Raw genomic sequence first — 22,792 nt, forward strand, 5'->3', positions numbered from 1 at the left:
TTGGAATGTCCAGTTATGTTTTTTCTCCTCACTGCTGCAAGTCCTCACACAGCACAAACGTTCTGATGGCGTGTGAGAGTCCTCCAATGTCACAAGCCTAAAGCCAGAATCTCTTTTATGCCAAGAAACCCTGACCAATAGGATTCGCTGTTGCTCGATGAGGTGAAGCAACCCTGCAGGTTTCCCATCCCCCAGCCCAGGAGCGTCAGAGCCAACTTGACACCCTCTCAATTTCCAACATCGGTTGTTTAATCTACCATTACAGCTATGTACTTGGCTTCCTGTACTGCATTTAACAGAACCTGAGGCACCGAAGAGATTAAGCCATTTTGAATCTTGTTAGAGGTAACCGAAAATACTGTGTCTGTTGACAAGTGATTATTTAACATGCTACCGGAGTCAGAAATCAGAGAAGTAATCACTTTTATTTGGGGAATTGGTGCCTTAATCGTTCCCTCTGAATGCCAGTTCTGCTTGACAAGGTAAACAACAGAACCAGTCAAGCATTTAAGAACCTCACGATTTTTTCTTACTTGCTAATTGGGATGTATTGTATCCCTATGCTTCTGCTAATCCAGTTGAACATCATTCCAGGCTCGACCAAAAGTTTTGTGTCTAACAATGGCTCACAAGTGACTTTGGGAATGCTCATGTTTTTGTGCTGACGTTAGACATCCTAGATTGCTGTAGCCAGTGCTGCTCCATATCACCTTTTCTGTACTGAACAAAATCCAGTTCCAGCAGTATACTTTTTTAATTGACAGCTACTGCTACCTTTTCATAATTTGAATTTTGGAAGTGGTGAATATATCCCTTACCTTCCTGTGTCAGCTCGGGTATTTGTGGTAAATACCTCTATTTGTTCTGAGAAAGTTGCTCTTGAAGATTGATTCATAACCAAATCGACTACAATGTCTCCATTGTCTGATGACATTTTTGTTTAAATCTGTAAAAAGCAATTTGAAACATAATCGATCAAAATACAACTATTATTACACCACTTACCCTAGCATATTTATGTCCTGCCTCTGCTCACTAATGATTGGTCAGCTGCAAAACCAGGACAGATCTTTGATTTTCCCATTGTTTCAAACTTCCAATTATGTCCTGCCTCTGCTGACTCATTCCTGGTCTAATTGTAAGGAAGCGCTGTTTCCCACTTCTGAACACCATATGCCACAGATGGCTTGTGGTGACGTCAGGCAGGAAGGACAGACAACAGAGTGAGGTATGAAGCACTGTTATTTTGTTTATTAAACAAATTAAATACTTGAACAAACAAAACAAAAGGCACGATGGTCAAACAGAAAAAACACAACAAATTCTAAATAAGCAAGTATCGTGTTGGTTTTAGGCCAGCACGAGTAGCAATTGTTTATACTGTATTTCTCTTTAGCTCTCTTTATCTTAAGTTCCACCTCTGAACAACCAAACCATGATGAGCAGCTCATCTGCTCTTTTATACAGCTGTGTCGGGGCTCGATTGCTTATTAATAATTTAATTGAGCCCAGGTACATTCTGCATGACCTAAAACACCTGTGCACCCCAAACATTAATTTAAAATAACACACCACAAATACAAACTAATACATATAAACACAGGGGTGGGGTGTACCCCATCATAGCCTGTTTGACAACGGATGAGCAGATAAAATATATTGCTTCTTTTTATTTTTTTTTACAGTAGGTCAACAGTATGTACTCTATATGCAATTTATTTGTTATTTCTGAATTGTATCTGTTGAGAAAATTCTCATTATTAAAACAATTATTTATGGCAATGTGGGCAAAACAAAGATGTCATATATTCATTGTTCCTATTTTACACGAACAACATAAAACCCCAAGTGGAGCGCTGCAGTACCAGTGTTTAGAGTCACTGCTCCGGTTTGACATATGTTTAGACAGTGTAATCACTTTCATCAAAGCTGAGAATGTTTTTCCACATCCAGGTCATCCATAGTGCGATGGATATAAACATAAGGCACGTGGAGATCCTTCAGATAGAAGCCTTGCTAATGTAGGGGGGTTTGCAGCCTCAAACAATTGAAAAGCATTACCTGGCACTAAATGCTAAGAGTTGCTTTTAAGCCTGTCATTTCACTTCTGAAAACCAAAGCTTGTATTGGTAGAAAAAACACATTGGCCATAAAATTAAAGATGGGGGGCCTTTTTCTGGGAAAATTGATGGCCTTGGTCGTCACATCCAGGATGTGCTGTGCTACAAGTCCGGAAGCACCTACCATGTTTTCTTTCAAATTGAGTTCCACCATGACAGCACATGCCCTATTTAAAGCCAATCTGACAACACCAATTCCATTGATACACAACCAGCAGTCCACCCGTGTAATAATCAAGCAAACTCCCCTGACAGGTTTGTAGAGGGTATATAAGCCAGTCTTTCTCAATGTTACAGTTATGTTGTATATGTGCATACTTTATTTTGCAATAGTCCCTCATAGCAAATAGAGTGCAGTTAGAAAACTGGGGTACACGTACAGTACATAATCTCATAATATGAAAGCATTTTAAAAATCAGACGTCCAATGTCTTAGCAAAACTAGATTTTAGTAAGTAGAATATATGTATATGTATGTATATGTATGTATAATGCATATGTGTGTATATATGTATATGTGTGTATATTTGTATATGTTATGTAATACTTTTCTAAAGAAAGACTTAAGAACGGTACTTTGAAATATTACAATTTAATTGCCAAAATGATGAACATTTTCTGTCAACCCTTAAAATGACCTTATAGACAGCAATAATCTGGTGGATAATAGCAGGATGGTATACTGTAATACAAGCATTCTTTTATTGCGTCTGTTTAATGTTCAGCCGTTAGCTTCTGTAAGTTCTTTTTAATAACATATGGCTTTATCTCAGCAATGTGGCTAATTGTTTTTTTGCTTCTTGACCTTCAGTTATTAAAATATAATGTGACCTTAACATTTTCATTATAGATGATGCCTTTACATTGACATAGTGACATACAATTTCATAATGTTATTAAACAGACAAGTTTGAATGCCATGGAATTTATCCTTCATGATTCAAAATAACCATCCCGTAACCCTTATGTTAACATACTGTATTATTATGCTACAGTAATTATTATATTAGAAAACAACTATTATTTCTAGACTGACACAGAGGGAAAGTCCATCGTTCTTTATTCTCTGAGATCACTACCAATCTGGTTGGATTGCCATTTTAACTTCTGAGTCGTTATATCAGGGATGGCCAAACATCCTGACTCTACTAGCTGCATACCAAGATTTCCATATGATCAAGAGCCACAAGACACATACTGTAAAACGTGAAATTTTTCTGAACAAGACATTTTAAATACTAGCATTTTTTTTTTTTTTAATTGTCTTGATCATTATAACGGAATCTTACACTTACTCTGTGCAGTACTGTAGTTATCTCTTGATGGAGTTTCAGCGTCATATTTGTTTATACTGTGGCACTTTACATAAACAATATATTCAGTTATTATGATGTAAAATATGGCAACTGCCCAGATTTCACCAAAAACACCACATAAAAAGGCACATTTTGGTAAGGATTCTTTTGAGTGCTTTGTGGGTGTTAGCCTGTTATTTTTTTTTTTTTTTAAAGTTTAATTAGTTCCTACTGACTTGTAAAATACAATAATTACATCAAGCAACAAAAACACTATAAACAGATACCTGCAAATATAAAGAGAATAATATTTGGACTCGTGGTTGTTACTTTGCATTCAGTTCACAATCTGTCGACAATTAACATTTTTAGAAAAATAGACCTTGTCAGTGCATTTTCTACAATGTAGTATAAGCAAATTGAAAAGCCATGTTATCCAAGTTATTGACTGGTACTATCCATTTAGCCTTTACAGACCTCCAAAGGGATATCTCATATTTCAAAGTTTCAGTTTTCTCTGTTCACAAAAGCAAGAGCTGACCTGCTTTTTAAAGTGATTGTTGGCAGGGAGTGATAACAAAAATATATTTGGCACCTAAATAAAAATCCAGCAATGTTTCGATAGTTAAGAGTAAGTGATGTTATATCCCAAACAAGAGGGATTCAACAAGTAACATTTGCATTGGATAGGACAGCTATGTGTTTTTATGTCACACTAATGCTTTAGGAGTAAGGGATAGGTTTTGAGATTGTGGCTTTGACAAATATATTTTGCATGAATATTTTTCCAATCAGTCTCTAGTTCTGAACTAATAACCCAAATAACTGGACCATCCACATAGGCAGATATTTTATATGGCCCTGTCAACTCACAATTTATCCACAACAATGTAATGTAAGGCTAACAGTATTGCATGTTAAAATATCTTTACTTGTAAACAGTAATTTATATTATTTTCTTACATAAAATTGTGATGGGTACAGTTTGGATTTGGCAGTGTGCCAACAACCATTACCAATTAGCAACATACAAAAAGGACTTGGAGCATTACGTTTGTGTTCTTAAAATAAAACGTCTGTTGGGAGTATGAGGATGAAAAAATAACATTGCTGTACAAATGCAACAATAACAATAACCGTAACTGTACCCAGACACATTAAGAAAGACTTAAGATAAGCTTGTCATTTAACGTATTATGCTTCTTTCATTATTTCTAAAGACTATACCTTACCTCATTAGTCCCCCATTAAAAATTATATAATAACTGATAGGTTATGTGTAAACACACTTGGTTACAGCAGTTAGTGATAAGTTGTTCAGCTAACGTCTATTTGCAAATAGAGTAAATCTGCATATGTTTTGGGTCAGGCAACTTGTAGGAAGCCACACATTAAGGTCTAAAACCACTAAAAGAAATTCAGAAAAATAGGCATAAAACCCATATCCTGTAGGTTATGCATTTTCTGAATCCAAAAATATAGCTTTTAGAATCCCTTTTAAAGGGTAATTCAATTGTTGTATGCCTCAGAATCCCTTGCTCTCCCTTATCTGTATTCTTTCTAATGTATGATCTAAACAATCTCTGATCAAGGACCCTCTAAAGAGAATGCCGGTGAATGCTGGTGGCTCCTTCCGAGGCCCGAAAACACCTCATCGGTTCACCACCAGGTTATCCACCCCCGTGCTGATCCAAGCTACAGCCCTCCCCAGCATCTCCCAGGCAGAAGACGAGTAGGACTTCCCACCAGCCGTACCTTTCCTGCAGATGTACCATGTTTTTGGTCTTGAACCATACTGGAGACCACTTGTCCTCTACTCTCCACAACAGTTCAAGCAGCTAGTAGACCTCCAAGCCAGTAGGGGACCTGTCCTGTCTGTTCGACTTTGTCACTAACACTCTATTGACCAAGTCCACAAGCACTCCATCTCCTTTCGTCTTTGCAGGCGCCCAGTGAAAGCAATAAAAGGAGCTCTTTAGTTGCAGAACTGGAATTCAACATCAGTGAAATCTTAAAAGAATGAATGTTTACATTTACTGTTTTAGAGTTTATTAATGTAAGTGTAAACTGTCATTAAATGTTGAATTAATGACTCAGTAATATCCAATCTTGAACTAAAAATATTCAGTCCAGTCTTACTGGTAAAATGATATTGTGACATTAAAAGAAACAGTATAGGCCCTGAGTGTTCTGTCTGGACTTCATATCAAAGAAACACTCCTTAAAGGAGGTAAGATTCCTCTGCTAAGAGAAATGTGGGAGTAATGTAAAATGTTATGTTAAAATCTGTAATGGATGTTAAGTGCTCTTTGCTAAAAGGAGAACAAATATGTGCAGTCTGTCATATTGCTGATGTTAATAAAATAACGTGTAACTGTCTTCAATTTTGCATGGTTTATTAGTTCTGCAGGCTCTGGACATGGCTTGAAAACATCTTTAGACTTACCACTGGGGACGAAGTTGAGACCACGAAAACATAATTTATTTAGGTTCCAAATGACCTTCATGAATGCATGAAATTACTTACTGTTTCTTTAGCCTTGACAAGGTCTGAACTCAGGTCGCAAAGGTAAAAGGTGAGTGCCCTTCACATATGGCATACCCACTTCCTGTATTCAGTGGTAGATCCAATTTTATTGATGATCTTTTTTCAGAGTGTGTTTCTGTTAAACTGTAACAGTTTAAAAAAACAAAAAAATCAAAAAACAAACTTTAAAGAATTGCATAAAGCTATTGTATAACTTTATTCTGTGAAAGGTTGTGCATATAGGCCCATATTTCACAAATGGCACAAGTGTTGTTCTAAAAAAATGTAACGTTCACATTACAAAGTTTCAAATAAATAACTCAGGAAGTTAAATTAGGGGTTACAGCATTCAAATACCAGACAGTTTAACTCCAATATTAATTAAAAATGCAACGTCAGAGTATAACCTTTAAATATTAAATGTAAATATGCGTGTATCCAGTTGATAGTATCAGGTACAAAGCCTAAGAGAGAGAGAGAGAGTAGTTATTCTTTAGAAATACCAGGTGAATAAAATGTATTCTGGAGTCTTGTGTGTAACACCAGTTACCAAAAGTATAGAGACTATTACAGGTCTTTAAAATAGCACCTAGCAGAGCACTGTGTGGTCCTGCAACCACCAGTGGTAATTTGACTCTAATGGTGACTTGTTACTATACACAATTTCACTGTCCTGACATGGAGGCCCTGCCCTGAGACTTGGCTGAAAAAAAAAAATGTCACTGCACTTTTTTTTTTTTTTATCAGTACTGTGCGCAGTATTTAAATAATTAAATAAAATTATTTCTGTTACACTCATTGGCATTTAGCCCATTATTATCAAAAGGGTTCATCTGTTTTCTTTACTTAGACACAATGTAAGACACATGCCACTAAGATGCATTTATTTATTTTTCTGGTTTTGAAAATGAGTAAAAACAAACTAAATTCCCAAAATAAACAAAAGGCCACAAATGAAAAAAGAAAGCTTACATTCTTGATTTTCTAATATATATATATATATAATCAGAAAATCAAGCCATATCTGGTCTAACACATGTTTTGCAGATCACTACAAAAAGGTAGACAAAGCAAAAACATTACATACATCTATTATGGGAACAATCTGCTGGAGGCTAGAGGAACAGTTTTAATAGTGAATAAAGACAAGTGTAATTGTTAAGGAAAGTTTAAAAAAAAAAAAAGTTTTTGATTTCTTGGAAAGGTATAGTTCCTAATCAGGAGTGCAACATGTGGTTTGTGTTGAGGTCATGTCAATGTGATTTGTTCCGGATAGGTTGTCAGTAACTGTCCCCTCTCCATCAGCACAACACAAAGAAAAACACAACGATCAGATACAGAACATTAACAGGAGCCATGGTCGGCAACACTGATGACCTCCATGTGTGACCCGAACTATCTTCTTCCTGCACAGTGTATTAAAATGATGGAACCTGACATCAAACAAATCTCACATTTCTAATTTCAAACTGCCATTTTGCTTCATCAGCGAAATCTCTACATTTCCTCATTAAAAATTACTGTATGTATTTAATAATAAAATTAATCTAATTTGATGCCATTTCTCTTGTATTTCCACAGAGGCTTTAAACCACTGGGTCGTGTGTGTGTGTGTGTGTGTGTGTGTGTATTAAATATGATATTTACTCACTATATAATTAAAATGTATACATTTTCTGATGAATATGTTTAAAATTGACCATTTCTGATCAGAAATATTTCCATGTGGTCATAGTATGACCATAACAAATTATACAATGCTACTCTTATAATGGTGTAGTCAGGAGCCATTCTATTTGTGTCCCACATTTTACCGATATTGGAAGTGTTATTGGAATGATATTATGGGGCAAATGGGAGCCAAGATCATAGTGCCTTATAACAGAGTGCAGTGCAACAGGCTCCCTAATAAAGGGGAAGCACTGTACATTGTCTAATAAAGACATATAGGAACTTCAATTATATAAATATATATATATATATATATATATATATATATATATATATATATATATATATATATATATATATATATATACCTGTAAAAATAAAACCAAATTGGTAGGATCACATCGTTTGCAGCTATTGGCATATTAATGTGTTTGTATGGGACAGAATGAGTGGTAGCTCAACAATAAACCTTGACACTGCAATACCAAGCAGCAAATCATTCCACTGTCTGAATCAGCTGATACTGTTTGAATCCTAGCATGTCTGAACTGCAAGACTCGCACATGCATGTCTGAACTAAGTAGAACTAGCAGACTCAAAAGCATACTGTATAACTAAACCCACTTAGACTGCTCTCCATTGCTTTATGTGAGGTCACTTTGCTGAATGCAATTAAATGACCAAGAATATTTAGAAAATGTTAAGTCAAGCTGTTCTTTTACCATAAACTCTAGTCGTTTTTAGAAGCGAAGAAGTTAATTAGAATTTTTTTTTTTTAATGTGAACAAAAACTAAGCACCCAAAAGGCACACTCTAAAAACAAAGGCATATCGAATCCAATGGTTTGTAAATATAAAGTAAATGGATATGTCTGAATTTAGTTTTTTACGGCTACGAAAGGGTTCATTCTTTTTGTTTTGGTGTTGTAGTTGCTACAATACCTTTGATTAGACTTGACTAGAATCTGAGAATACAACTGGGCACTGAGTACGAGGCCAGTAACCCTGAGGTTTAGGTCTTTATCACCCTGAGCCAAAGAAGTTACATGGTCAGATGTCAGCCATATTACGTTTGAGGTAAAAGTTAAGGGTACAAGAAGGTTTTGCCCACAAAGATTCCACAACATTGAAAATACGAAATGACATCAGACAAGGTTAAGAGATATTAGCAGTTGAAATAGGACCAGCAGAAGAGTTACAAAAACATACAGAACCCTTGACAGGGATGCTTTAAAATGACTGGAATACAACTAGAATTTCTCAAAGTATCTGTTTCATTTTTTATATCAGATTACTTGTAAAAGTGTGACTCATGTTTATTTATTCAATTGAATTTTTACCTCTAAAAGCAAGTGAAATCATGACATTTGTCGACATATGTTGGAGGTACTGTATTATGTGGTCCTGCAGGTTCAACTGCAGTATCTGTGTGAATGACAAATCAGAGCTTCACAAAAGGCTAACAAAAACTTATGTATATTGGAATAAAATTGTACAGAATCGAGGTTTTGATATTTTTTTTAATAACACGCAGGGTTGTTGAAGTGGCAGTTTGGGTAAGTCAGTCATTTACAGGTATTGGTTATTTTGATAACTTTGTAATTGTACCGGTATCAGATTGAAATCCACATCATACACGGCTCAGTAGCCCTGCACTTCTCTCTGCTCTCTACAGCTTTGTTTTGGACACAAACTTTCAACCAATAGGAACACAGTATTCTGTTAACGCAGACTGCAACAACATGGAATCAGAGACTCGACTGAAAAACTTTGATTAACTTAAACCTGTTTAATTAATAAAAAATAAATACAAATAAAAACAACTGAACGCACAGTAAATTAGACATAAATATCATTCTCTATACACGTCTTTTTGGAAGAAATGAAAATGCTCGGTATGTACGTGCCAGACAGATTTTCGTTGAAGTCCTCTCAGGTCCAAGATGGAATCGGTCTTTACACCGACAGACGGGTGAAAAAGGTTGGTTTATTTAAAAAAAAATAAAAAAAAAAATAAAATAAATTAAAAAAAATAAAGCATATTCAGTGCAAAAAAACCAAATATTTCTAACTTTTGTGTGTTATGAACAAAACCCGGAATAGTATTATGTCGTATTTCGAAACAGCTAGCTTGTTTGACGTTGTTGCTGACTGCCTGGAGATCTCTGAGGTTTGGAGTGCCACGTATCTACTGCTGTGCTGATTGAGTAATGTAGGCAGGACCTTTTCCCAGCCTCTCAGATGATTTGGTATAGTGCAGCGCCGTAGTAATTCATAATGCAAATCAAATTATTAGAAGATATTCGGGTTCTGGTTAATTTCTCATGGTAATGAAATGTACTTCAAAGTCATATTGTTGTAAAAACGTTTAAATTCAGACTTCAGAGTATTTTGTAGGCTAGCTTTAAACATGTTGCTGTACGACAGTATAAAATTGTTAACAAGTAGACATAGAAAGTCACAGATATTTTGTTTATTAAATCAACCTTGATACTAGTTTTTTTTTTTCCCCCTTCTTACCAAAACAATGAAACAGTACCCTGTTTGTTCTCAAAATGGATACAGTGTACATTAGGTTATTACTGGGGTTGGAATATTCCTTACATGACTGGTAATGAAAAAGGTGTGTGTGTGTCCTGTAATCCACAAAAGCAGCATTCCTGTTGAAAGTCAGCTTGCTGATGGTAGGTGTTCAGTTGGCAGGTGCTTGCACACCTAAGTTTGCACACATTACTGATGTTTAAAAAGGAATGCTTTAAAGCTGTTACTATAGACCAGGGTTCTCCTATCCTGGTCCTGGAGAGCTACTGTGGCTGCTGGTTTTCGTTTCAACCAATCTCTCGTTTACTTAACTGAACCAATTATTGTCTTTACTAGTCAAGATTAACAGGTGTTTCAGATTTTTAGCCACTGATGATGTAAAGACACTTGGAAAACCTGCTGGATAGGGGCTGTCCAGGACCAGTGTTGGAGACGTGTGCTCTGTGACTTTGCTGCATGGTAGTCACTCCAGATTAATGACGTTTGTGTGTTTTTTTAGTCAATCTAATAGAGAAAAGTTAACCTGAAAACTTTGTGTATTTGACACTTTAGGTGGTCTGATCTTGAAATCTTGATGCACCAAATGAATAGAAGTTAATGCAGTAAGCTAATTTATTACATTTCCTTCTTTGAAGGGGGAGAAATTTGGTCCATTTGCAGGGGAAAAGCGAATGTCCCAGGAGTTAGATGACAACATGGATCCTAGGTTAATGTGGGAGGTAGGTTCTCTAAGTTTCCTATTTCAGTACCGCAGTGGGACATGTAGGATATTTCTATCCCAAGAGGACCACATTCTGGAATGGTGTTTCCTCCAATTGTGGTTTATGATACTGTATGTAAACCACATGTGACGGAGAAAAGAGCTCCAGAATAGATGTGTTCATGCAAAAGGAGAACTGTGTTACTTATGCCTCACATAAGTATGAATCTTGCAAATAATCCCTTTTTGATGACCTTTAATCTAAGTTTCTTCCATGTGTGGAATAGCTTTTACAATAATGCTTATATCATTTTAGAGCTTGTGTAGTGATTCTACTTGTGCCGGAATGACCCAAAAATCAAATAGTCTGAAGCAGAGCTACTTCATGAAATGCCCATGTTCACTATCAAAACTGATCAGGCAGACTGAAATGTTAAATATTTTATTTCAAATGATGTAACAGCCTGTACTATGTCTGCTTCCTTTTGTCCCAGAATAGTATCCTGGGAACAGCCTTAGTTAAAACTTTTTGATTACTTATGAGGAAAAGGTACAAAAGAGCTGATGCCCTATACATGTCAAGAGGGTCTTTTTATTTTGTTTTGTAAATAAAGTTAGTTTCTTTTGAAAAAAAACCAAAACAAATTTGTGCTAAATATGGCACAACTGGGTTTAGAATCCCTCCCAAATAAGACAGGTGTGGAATTTGGCCAGGTATTAATTGATTTATTGAATTTCAATTAGCTCTGGCCATATGCTATAACAGAGAAGCTGGAAAGCAGCGAGACTTTCCTTTTCAGTGGGAGCGCAATGCTGAAGCCAAGTGTGTGGTGAAGAGGGAGCTTCCAGCCAGGACGACATGAGGGGAGGAGGTCCATGGATTATTCCAGAACCCTCTTCCGGGACTATCAGACTGAGGGGGGAGGTGGCCGTTGGGGCCATGTGTGCGTTGAACAAGGGAGGGGGGATGGGGGGGGGGGGGTATGTAACAGGACGAGCATCCCTGTTCAGTTATTTTTAGAACGGGGTCTCCCCCTCCGCCCCTGTGTCGTGTTACTTTGTGTTTTGTATTATGATTTATTTATTGAGTTTGTATATTATTAAATATGACAGTGAGGAGCCGTAGCGCTTGTTTCGTAGTGTGGATGGGAAGCCCCATTCACTAATTAATAAACTCATGTAGATTGTGGCCAAGGGGTAATAGAATAATTACTAACTAGTTAAACCCCTTGGCCACAGTTTAAAACGCCTGCAGCTCTCCATGTTCGGGGTGGGGTGTTCAGAAGAGGAACGAGAGTGAGTGAGGAGCAAGAGATTAATTTAAAAACTAAGGAAGTATAGGATCAGTGAAGGCGATTGCCCAGTCTGACCTGTGTTTTTGTATTCGTGATTTTGTTTTGTTTAAACCTTTTATTTTTCTTCTCTGTGAGCAGTGTCTTTTTGTTTAAATATGTATTTTTGTTGTTTGAATAAACGGCGCGCGCTGCACCTTTGAACTGCAGTACTTACCTGCCTGTGTGTGTTCTACCTAGTTCTGGCCTGACGTCACCTCAACGCCATTGCCTGTCACAGTGCCCTATGTCTTTCAGCTGTCATTCACATGTTTTAATTGTCAGTTATAACTGGAAAGAGACTCTCTGCCCTGCAAAAAAAGCATTGAGGCTGTACATTTTGATAAAAGCCTTTTGCATTGAATAAAATTAAACATTAAAGTCTATGGGAAGCGATTGGTTCATGGGAAAATGTTGTCTTTATCAGGGTTGCTAATACCGTCGTCTACTATAATTTGCTTTGAAAACATACACTGATATAATCTCAAAAAGTGAGAACAGTGTATACTGTAATATTTAATTTAAGGTTGATCTTACATTGATGGTCTGACTTTTGCCAGGTCTCCAAACGTCCTAGGAAAAAATTTCTTTGCATTTGAAAATTGTGTACCTGTATTTTTGTGAAACATAGAACAAATCAGTCTTTTAGTTCAAATATATTTGTGTGTTTTAATTTTGACTCTGCCTCTTAGGTTTGAAAACGCTGTTATCAGCACAACGAAACAAATGACATCTGTATGGTACAATAGTAAAATTGTGCTTAACTCATACAGATGTCTTACAATGCACAATCTTACAATGCTAAAGCACTGTTAATGGATAAAACATTTAAAACATGAAGCAACCAGAGCTCAACGGGCATACAAAACAAAATCATTCTATAGATGTTACAATGATAACAATGAAATGGTTTTGGAGAAATAAAGGGGAAGAAGATCAAGTTGATTTGTACTGTTGTAAAGGTAAATTGATGGAAACCCACTGAAGTAACAAGAAACTATTGCTCTGTTCGCAGTGGTCCATAGGCCTTATCTCACTATGCAAATATTAAATCTCGCTTGTAAAAACCGTTTGGTGTTTCAGGTTCGTGGGAGTAAAGGAGAAGTGCTTTACATTCTAGATGCTAGTAATCCACGGCATGCAAACTGGCTGCGCTTCGTGCATCAGGCGCCATCACAAGAGCAAAAAAACCTGGCTGCTATTCAGGTAAAGCGGTCTGCTTTCAGATGCTGGCCATCTTCTTATCTTTGAAAGTGTGTGTTTGTATTTGCATGCTTTGTTTAGTCTGTTTTCAATGTCTGGGAAGTTCTTCCAGCGCACTTAGAAAATAAATTGCTGAAATATACTGTAGTACACATTGGAGAAATGTAGCGTATATAAAGGGGAATCAGTTAAGAGGTGTTTTGAAAAGACTATAGCTTTCATAAAAACACAACTGTAGGAGTCTTAACTAACCATGATCTTTTGAAGAGCAGCGACTTGTGGAATTCAGGGAGACACAAAAATAGATAACTTAAATAATTTCTAAACACATTCAAGGAGTTTTACTGGAGCTTTCAGTTTCAGGAATGAAGAAACACCTCTCCAACACATTCCTTGAACTAATCTGCCAAAGAGTGAAGCAGGTGTCAAGAGACATATGCAAGATTCTGTCTGAAGACTTGCTGCAGTTCATTTTTTTTAAAACTATTTTCACTATCATTAAAAGTATATTGATGATGAACAGATGATTTTAATATTGTTGTACGTGCTACTACAAATATAGTGTTACTGGAAGCAAACATGGTTAATTCAGAAATTAGTTTTAACAATTTTTTTTTCATAAATACATGATTCTAAAATATAGCGCTATAGTACTTTTGTTGTAGGTCACATCGCTTGGCCATTAGAGTGAGTATTGATACCAGGATGCATCATCAATTTGTAATCTATAGAAAAAACAAAACAAAATATCTTCAACTGTAGAAAAGAGGGCAAGCAAAGGTATTTCTAGTGCTAATAACAGGTCAAATATAGATTTTTAAAACAAAACAGGTAATTTAAAAATAGGTCGTCATGCAGTGATAGATAAAACACATTACAAAAATGTCAGTAAACTTTAATTACAGTTAAAAAAAAAAAACACCAAACTCCTTTAACACCAGATTTCATTATGAGATCATCCAAAGGCATCTAGCCTTAACCCCCAGGTTCCAAGTCATTAAGAATCTGACGCAATGTTGGTCTGTACTAGATCAAAAAAACAAAGAACCAGATTAATGCAGCTGGAAAGGTTAATCGGAGAAGAGCTATTTACTCTGAAGTTGAAGACTTTTTAAAGGCCACACTTTAGAGATGTTAAAGTGAAAGATTAGTGATGAAGAACAAGCCAGTATTTTTATGCATCAGGCTATCTCTGTATAACAGGCAAAACATTTTGGAAAAAGGCAAGGACAGGTTTTGATAAGCGGATTAGTTCATTTACATAGAGTGTAGCAGTCACACAGACATGTGAAGGCCTGAAGTCTAGTCATGGTATCTTAATGGCTATTCTGTTTTTCAAAGGAGTAGGATTAACTTGTTATGAATCAGGACACCAGATAGACCACATTAAGGATATTGAGGATGGATTTAACTTGTCTGAATGATGTATTTATTTTGTGGGGGAGATTTAATTTATTCACTTTCAAGGTCAGATATTAAATTAAAGTAGTCATTTAACTTAGTCATTTACTTCTCCATTACAACCCTTTTAACATTCCAATCATTGCTATCTAAATAGACTTTATTTTGCCTTTAATGATGAATGTAATTACACTATGAGTGATGCATTTGTTTTCCTGTCTCTCTTGCCTCTTTTTCACTGTACAACCGAGCCACGCCAGGACTGTACCGAGCCGTCACGGTGAGGTTAAGGGGAGCCTAGGTTGCTTTTTTTACACTGCAGACCAAGCCGAGCCATGCTACTAACGTCACACGCAACGAAAGACAGTTGTTATTAATTATTGTTGTTAATTACCTCTGTTTGCCAAAAGGTGCATGAACAAATCATGTTAAAAAATTAATTGAACGGTACAGCTGTATCTTGTATCGCTGTGTTTTGGAAATATATTTAGGAATTTCTTATTTAATCCACACATTATATTGACTCACTATAGTTCAGTTAGTTCTGTTGAAGGGGGAAAAAGAAGGTTTTAACAATATGATTTGCTAAAGATATACCATTGAAGGATAGTTGTTGTATTTTGTTTGGTGCTTAAAAAAAAGAAACTGCGTGAGCGCAATGAGAGTCATAGTTGTGTGCGTGGTACACATGTACAGTATTTTGTTTGACTATTTTTAATAAATAAGTTTACAGTTTTATGTTCTGCGTTTTTTCTTTATATTAATATAATAAAGGTCAAGGATGAGGAATTTCTGTACACTTCTGTCTGCCCACAGAGAAACTAGAGCCTGCACTTCCTCAGCGTTTCAAGGCTGTACTTTTCTCTCATCACACTTGCTGCCCGCCATGTTTTTTGTTTTTCTTTCTGGAGCGTACTGACTGACGCAACGTAAAGACGAAAATTCTTAACTCCGCCCCTGGCACGGCTCGGTTCGCAGCCGGATTCAGGTGTCTTGTGAGGCCAGAGTTTCACGGTTTGGTTCTCGCTCGGCTTGACAAATAACCAGTGGAGACCCACCCATACCCATACCGTACTGAGCCCTCACAGTTTGGATGTGCCAGTATCTGTGTAAAAAGGTTTTTGGGTCCCAATTTATGTGCAAGAGATTCAGTGAAACATTCTAGACAAGAATCTTATTTGGCCATTCCATTCTACTTTGTCTGTTTTTGTCTTAGAGTGTTGCATCTTGTGATGCTGTCATTTGTGAAATTACTTTATCCTGAGGACAAACTTGGAGCTTAGATCTTGCAGTACTTATAGATGCAAAAAAAAAATAAAAAAAAAGAAAGGCCATCGGATCATTTTTTGTTACAACTTAGTTGTTTTTGTACATGTCAGATATGGTTAGATACTATTATACTGTATTTAAATATAAAGTTATAAAGGCAGTTCTGTTGGGAATGGAACATTATGCAAATTGTTGAGATTTATTCAGGTTTTTATGTCTATTTTTATCATACAATTAGCTGCATACTTGATCGGTTGACAGTAGAAGTTAATCTTGTAATATTACAAAATTAAAAACCCTTATCTAGAAGTTTGAAGATGGACATAAATGCATAGTATAATAAAACTATGGCAGGAAGTTTAATTAACTGTGCTGGATGTTAATCAGTTCAACCTTGAGATTTATGACGCTGTTTTCAAGTCTTTATTACAGAAACATTGAATGCAGCTATTCATGGAAGTAGACACTTTTCTAGCTTTTTATTAAGCTTGCAGGTGAAATTGTCGAGAAACAGCACATTGAAGCAATCATAATTACACATAGCCGACATTACTAAAGTACCAGTATCCTTGGCATTTGCATCATTTTGGTTGGTTTACTTCATACATACCTTCAAAGTCAACCAGTCTGCACCAAAATGTGGGTGCAAAAAACAAGAAAATTACACATGGCTTAAACCTGGCCAGCAAAACCATCCTCTAGGCCAAAAGCATGGAAAAGTAATAATCATAATAATAATCCTTTTCATGACAGGATGGAGAAAATATATTCTACCTGGCTGTAGAGGATATTGAAACAGACACTGAGCTTTTGGTTGGTTACTTGGACAGTGACATGGAGGAAGTAGAAGAGGAGGAGGAAGAGGAAATCCTCATCAAAGTAGAAGAAGATAGCATAGAAGCCCAACAGCCTGGTGAGAGAGGTCTGAATGGAGCAGTGTTTAATAATCATTTTTCCTCTCAATGTGAACATAAATGATGCAACATCTAAAAAAACTGTTTATTGCAAGAAAGCGTTTTATCATTCCGTGGTTTGATAGCTTCTGGTTTATAGTGTAAAATGTTTATATTGATTCCTAGACCTAGGGACAGATTCACTAAGGTTTTCACTCCAGTGAAGGAAAGTAAAAACAAACAAAACCAATAGGTACTAAACAACTTAGGACCCCTAAAATTGGGTTATTTATATCTGGTTTTGTAATTTTATTAATAAATAAATAAAGTGTGGCTCAGTATACTGGAAAAAACAGTAACAGCCGTGCTTGCAGCCTTGTTGATAGTCCTGTGAGGGTTTTTCATGGTTTTGAACCATCAAGTAGCAACCAGTTTATGCAGTCATATATTAGGGTAAGGAGCTGTATATTTCACTATTACCATTGTGATTTCACAGGAAAGGATGACCACCCCTGTCCACACTGTGAGAATAGCTTCCCTAGCCAAGTGATACTTGCTGCACACTTACAGACGCTTCACCAAAAACCAAGTGAAGAGAAAGAATTGAAGTGTAGGAATTGTGGGAAGAAATTTCCTGTCAAACAGGCTTTCCAAAGACAGTAAGTGTTCAGTGATTTTTTTTTTGTTTTTTGTTTTGTTTTTTGTTTTGCTTTATATTTTTAGAGCGTATTGTGTAAACCAGAGTACATCAATAGCCAGCTAAAAGCAATATATGGATATAAACTTAAAATAACACGGGCCAGACAAAATGCTGTTATCTAGTATAGCTGATATTGTATGATATGTCTGGGTAATGTAAAAGCCTTTTTTCCCCCTTGTAGTGGCACTTCTGAAATGAATACAACATCTGGGAGTCTGGTAGGTCAGGTTGACTGCAGAAATTCAAAATTTCAAAGGCTAAGTTAAACATTTTTAATGTAAGTAGAATGGGGGTGGTAGTGTATTTTCTGATAAGAGCGCAAGCAAGACATTTTTCATTGTACTTCTAATTAAAAAAATAAAAAATAAAGAAACAGTTCAGCTATTTCTATAATAAATTTAAGGTTGTTAACTTAAAAAATTAACTTATGCATGTTTTTTGTAAAATGTTATTCATAAAATAAAAGCAGCACTATTTTATTTATTTATTTATTTTTTTAAATCAAAGGAAAAAAAAAACTATAATAAAGACAAAGAGAGGATTGCTAGAGTATTGCTGGGGGCTACTGGGGGCTGCTGTGGCCGCACAAAATCATGCTGGTGGACGCATTTGAGAAATGTTGGACTAGAGCCTGCTACTTCTACAAATAGAAGCATGAGCAGGTCTATTGTGTGATAAGGGGTGTGGGGGCAGCTTGTGCCCCTATACCGTTAAATCTATCTTTGTGGAATGAAAACAAACAGACTGTTAACAAGCTGGTCAGATTTCTGAACAAAAAATAAGTACAGAGCAGAGATGGCTGACCTTTGGAAGGCTGTAGTAGGATTTATAATGGAGTGAAACTTAACATGATTGTAGGACTTTAGTAATGAGCCAAGTCATCGTGAAATTGATTGAGGAACTGGAGAATGGTATATAGGGACTATTGTACTAGATTGCTCACTATCTCTCTTGAACAGACTGATCTTTTGTGTTACTTTTACTGCATTTACATGGTGCTGTAAGACTTCGACATGAAAGTGATTTATGGTGGTATAGCTAGACATTGGTTGAAGGTCATAATGCTAGATGATGTTTTAAATTACTATTGTTTCCTTATTTAGACGACATTCTGGTGACTTCAAAACATAGGATAGTTTAGCATGCTGGCAAATTCAGAGGACTGATAATGGTATACCAGCGGTTTTTCAAAGTATCTAGGGAAACTGCAGGTTTATATATATATATATATATATATATATATATATATATATATATATATATATATATCACTGAGGTTTTTAAAGGTTCAATAGCCGTTCTGAAGCAGAAACTGATGTTTAAATAGCACTTTGGTGCTGTTTTATTATTTACAGAAAATACAAATCTGAAAAAACAAAACAAAAACCTAACTCTCCCCTGGAGTACTAACTACACTTAAACTAACCAACTGGACAGCTAAGCTGTTTACCAGTCAAAAACATAAACACTTTTACACATCCAAAAATGTTACACACAATGGTTTCACACAGTACCTTCTGCTACTGACAGCCTCTTGCCTTCACACCGAGTGCAGACTGCCCTCAACAAACATTTGTGAACTGTTTTACACCTGCCTTCTTAATCACAGACAGATGACATTCATTAATTATTAGAGCCAGGTGAGTTTTGTCCTGGCTCTCTCCTGTGGCATTCTGGGGAATGTTGTCTTTTAGTCAAAATTTTCACCTTTTGTTGCCTTATAGCCTGGAATTAAAATGCATTAAAAAAATTTTTTTAAATTTTTCTACACATCCTACCCCACAACTTCCAAGTGAAAAAAATATTCTAGAAATTTGTAGAAAATTTAATTAAAAATAAAAACTGAAATAGCTTGGTTGGATAAGTGTCCACCCCCCTTGTAATAGCAGTCCTAAATTAGCTCAGGTGTAACCAGTTGCTTTCAAAATTACAAACCAAGATAAGTGACCTCCACCTGTGTTAAATTGTAGTGATTCACATGATTTCAGGGTAAATTCAGCAGTTCCTGTAGGTTCCCTCTGCTGGGTAGTGCATTTCAAAGCAAAGACTCAACCGTGAGCACCAAGGTGCTTTCAAAAGAATATCTCTTGGAGCATGGTCAAGGCAATTATTAAGAAGTGGAAGGTGTATGGCACCACCAAGACCCTGGCTAGATCAGGCCGTCCCTCCAAACTGGATGACCAAGCAAGAAGGAGACTGATCAGAGAGGCTGCCAAGAGGCCAATGTCAACTTTACAAGAGCTACAGGCTTTTATGGCCAAGACTGGTCAAAGTATACATGTGACAACAATATCCCAATAGCCTGTATGATAGGGTGGCAAGAAGGAAGCCATTACTCAAGAAAGCCCACCTTGAATCCTGTTTGAAGTATGCAAAAAAAGAAAAAACGTTTTGGCCTAAATGCAAAGCGCTATGTTTGGCACAAACTCAACACACCGCATCACCCAAAGACCACTATCCCTACTGTGAAGCATGGTGGTGGCAGCATCATGTTATGGAGATGTTTCGCATCGGCAGGGACTGGGGCACTTGTCAGGATAGAAGAGAAAATGACTGGAGCAAAGTACAGAGAAGTCCTTGAGCAAAACCTGCTTCCCTCTGCAAGAAAGCTGAAACTGGGATGGAAGTTCACCATTCAGCATGACAACGACCCAAAGCACACAGCCAAAGCTAGACTGGAGTGGCTAAGGAATAAAAAGGTAAGTGTCCTTGAGTGGCCCAGTCAGAGCCCTGACCTAAATCCAATTGAAAATTTGTGGCATCACTTGAAGATTGCTGTCCGTCAATGCTCCCCAAGGAACTTGACAGAGCTTGAACAGTTTTGTAAAGAAGAGTGGTCAAATATTGCCAAATGTAGGTTGGTAGAGACCTATCCCAACAGACTCACAGCTGTATTTGCTGCCAAAGGTACTTCCACCAAGTATTAACTTAGGAGGGTGGAGACTTATCCAATTATGATCTTTTAGTTTTGTATTTTTAATATATAATTTTTTTCTCAATAAAAACTTTTTTCCCCTTAATGTGGAGTATGGTGTGTAGATAAGTGGAAAAAAATCCTCATTTAAATGCATGAAACTCAGAGGCACTGATACAACAAAATGTGAAAAAAGTTCAAGGGGGTGTAGACTTCTATAGGCACTGTGTGTGTGTGTGTGTGTGTGTGTGTGTGTGGTATATATATATATATATATATATATATATATATATATATATATATATATATATATATATACACACACACACACACACACACACACACACATGTCCTGCAATTGTAAGATTCATATCAGATAAGGAAAAAAGTATTTGTTCATAAACCAATATTTTCTTCTATTTTTGTAGTATTCTGCAGTGCACAGAAAATGCTAGCCCAGGAGATGCTTCAAGAGTTTTCCAGTGTTCCTTCTGCAGCATCCCCTTCAGCTCTGAGTCAAGGTTTATCTGAGAAGCTTTTCTGGACTGCCTTTGTTTTGCATGACTGCTTACAAGCGTAGCTGCCTGCATCTTAACTAACACAAGCACCTAAACTCTTCTTATCTCAGTTTGACAAGGCATGAGTGTTACTCTCTTCTCTTTGGTTGTCTTGTACAGTTTCAAACAGCACAAGGAAGCCTGCAAATGTGATGCCAGGTTTATTTGTAAATCTGTTGGCTGTGGAAAGAGGTTCAAGAGCAAGGATTCTCTGAAGAAACACAAAGAGAACATCCATACAGGTAAAAAAATAAAAAGGGCTTCTTGTTTTTCTGACTGTTGTCTGTGTTCAACAAAGTCCTAAGCAGATATGAAATTCTTGTTAATGGGTTTTACATATGTGGTAAGTTTTATTGATTACAAGAAGGAATTTAGATGAACCAGTACCTACCCAAGTCTGAAAAAGAGTTTAAAATTACATTATTGACACATTCGGCATGAAGAAGGTTGATTTTAGCCAGTGGATATTTTGGACAGTAATCTAAATGGCGTTGGAGCTGTTTCATTTGAAAAAACAGTACAACTTTATGACCCTAAAGTATGTCCTTATTCATTCGATTGTTCCAGGCGCTTCAAACATCAAAAAAGTATACCTACCACGCCTGGAAAATGTGATTGGATGTTGCCTTTGAACAGGGAAAAGGTGTAGGTAGGCAGCAAGCAAGTTATATTTAGTAACATATTTATTGTTGCATCTTTACTATATATTAACTGTAAGTTGTGAAACAGCTGTAGTGATATTAGTTAAAATGCTTACTATTTCTCATTTTCCTAATGTTATAATCCCATGTATACTTTACACCCCTCAGATTTTGACATTTGTTTGAGAGTGCCTTTAGACTTTGTTAATTCTGACAAAAGATTGAATTTCACATGATCATATTGTTTGCTGTGTGTATTTCCACAAAGTAATAGCATAGTATCTTAGGAGAATTACATTTTATGTGCAAGTAGCTATCTAATGATAAAATGTAACTTGCAGCTCACCCAAATAATTTAAGTATTAAAACATAACAAAGAGCATTCCGTTTCAGAAAGTCCCCCAGATGTTTGGCTCAGATTGCGTGCCATGTGTAGACCCTGCTTTGTGGCCCCTCCGAGACTTCCTTATTCTTATCACTATCAATCTTAAAGCCTGTTACTTTAACACTATAGATCAGAGTGGCTTTTCTGCAAGTAATCCCATTAGGTCAAATCATGTCCCAGTTGTAGGTTACAAGCGGTAGTTATTGCATATAGGAGGCCTTCCTAGATGTTGGTGCATAAGGGTCCTGAGGTAAAATTACACTTCAAACATATTATAAATCACAGATTATATCGAGTGGTGATTTTGAATAAGTGATGTGAAATTTGGAAAATGTGTTTGAAGCCCCTACAGGAATGTAGAAATTACATTTTCATAAAACCTATTTGAATTGGAATTGAGGATCTAAAACAAGGATGTGTTCTAATCTTTTTAAGCAACCCTTATTATTGCTATGGCTAATTTGATGTGCAGCGTGATGTATACAATGCCTACCAAGGGTGTGGGTAATTTGGGTAATTTAAAATATGGTATTCATTATGTTTCTTTAAAAACAAGATACAGCTGTGGATGGTAACTGTATCAGTGAGCCAGTTAATCTGCATTGGAAGAAAACAGTGCAGGCATGCATGCATTTTACCAAAACG

The 22,792-nt window shown here is 36.4% G+C and overlaps 1 protein-coding gene across 5 annotated transcripts in view; it reads left to right on the forward strand.

The window, feature by feature from the left end:
* Positions 1-8,905: 8,905 nt before the first annotated feature.
* LOC121323776 (PR domain zinc finger protein 5-like) overlaps positions 8,906-22,792 on the forward strand; it is an 83,224-nt gene continuing 69,337 nt past the window's right edge. For 3 of the 5 annotated variants that reach the window (XR_005951177.1, XM_041265002.1, XM_041264982.1), the window contains exons 1-7: positions 8,914-9,593; positions 10,789-10,872; positions 13,268-13,390; positions 16,811-16,979; positions 17,447-17,609; positions 20,993-21,085; positions 21,242-21,363. Coding sequence is in view for 3 of the 5 variants with exons in the window: in XM_041265002.1 (XP_041120936.1) it covers positions 9,495-9,593; positions 10,789-10,872; positions 13,268-13,390; positions 16,811-16,979; positions 17,447-17,609; positions 20,993-21,085; positions 21,242-21,363 (853 nt within the window). In the remaining 2 variants the exon portion in view is untranslated. Of the gene's footprint in view, positions 9,594-10,788; positions 10,873-13,267; positions 13,391-16,810; positions 16,980-17,446; positions 17,610-20,992; positions 21,086-21,241; positions 21,364-22,792 lie in introns of all 5 variants that reach the window. The other 2 variants (XR_005951185.1, XM_041264995.1) reach the window with 2 other exon arrangements.

Source organism: Polyodon spathula, chromosome 1 (assembly GCF_017654505.1).
Source record: "Polyodon spathula isolate WHYD16114869_AA chromosome 1, ASM1765450v1, whole genome shotgun sequence".
Lineage (NCBI taxonomy): Eukaryota > Metazoa > Chordata > Actinopteri > Acipenseriformes > Polyodontidae > Polyodon > Polyodon spathula.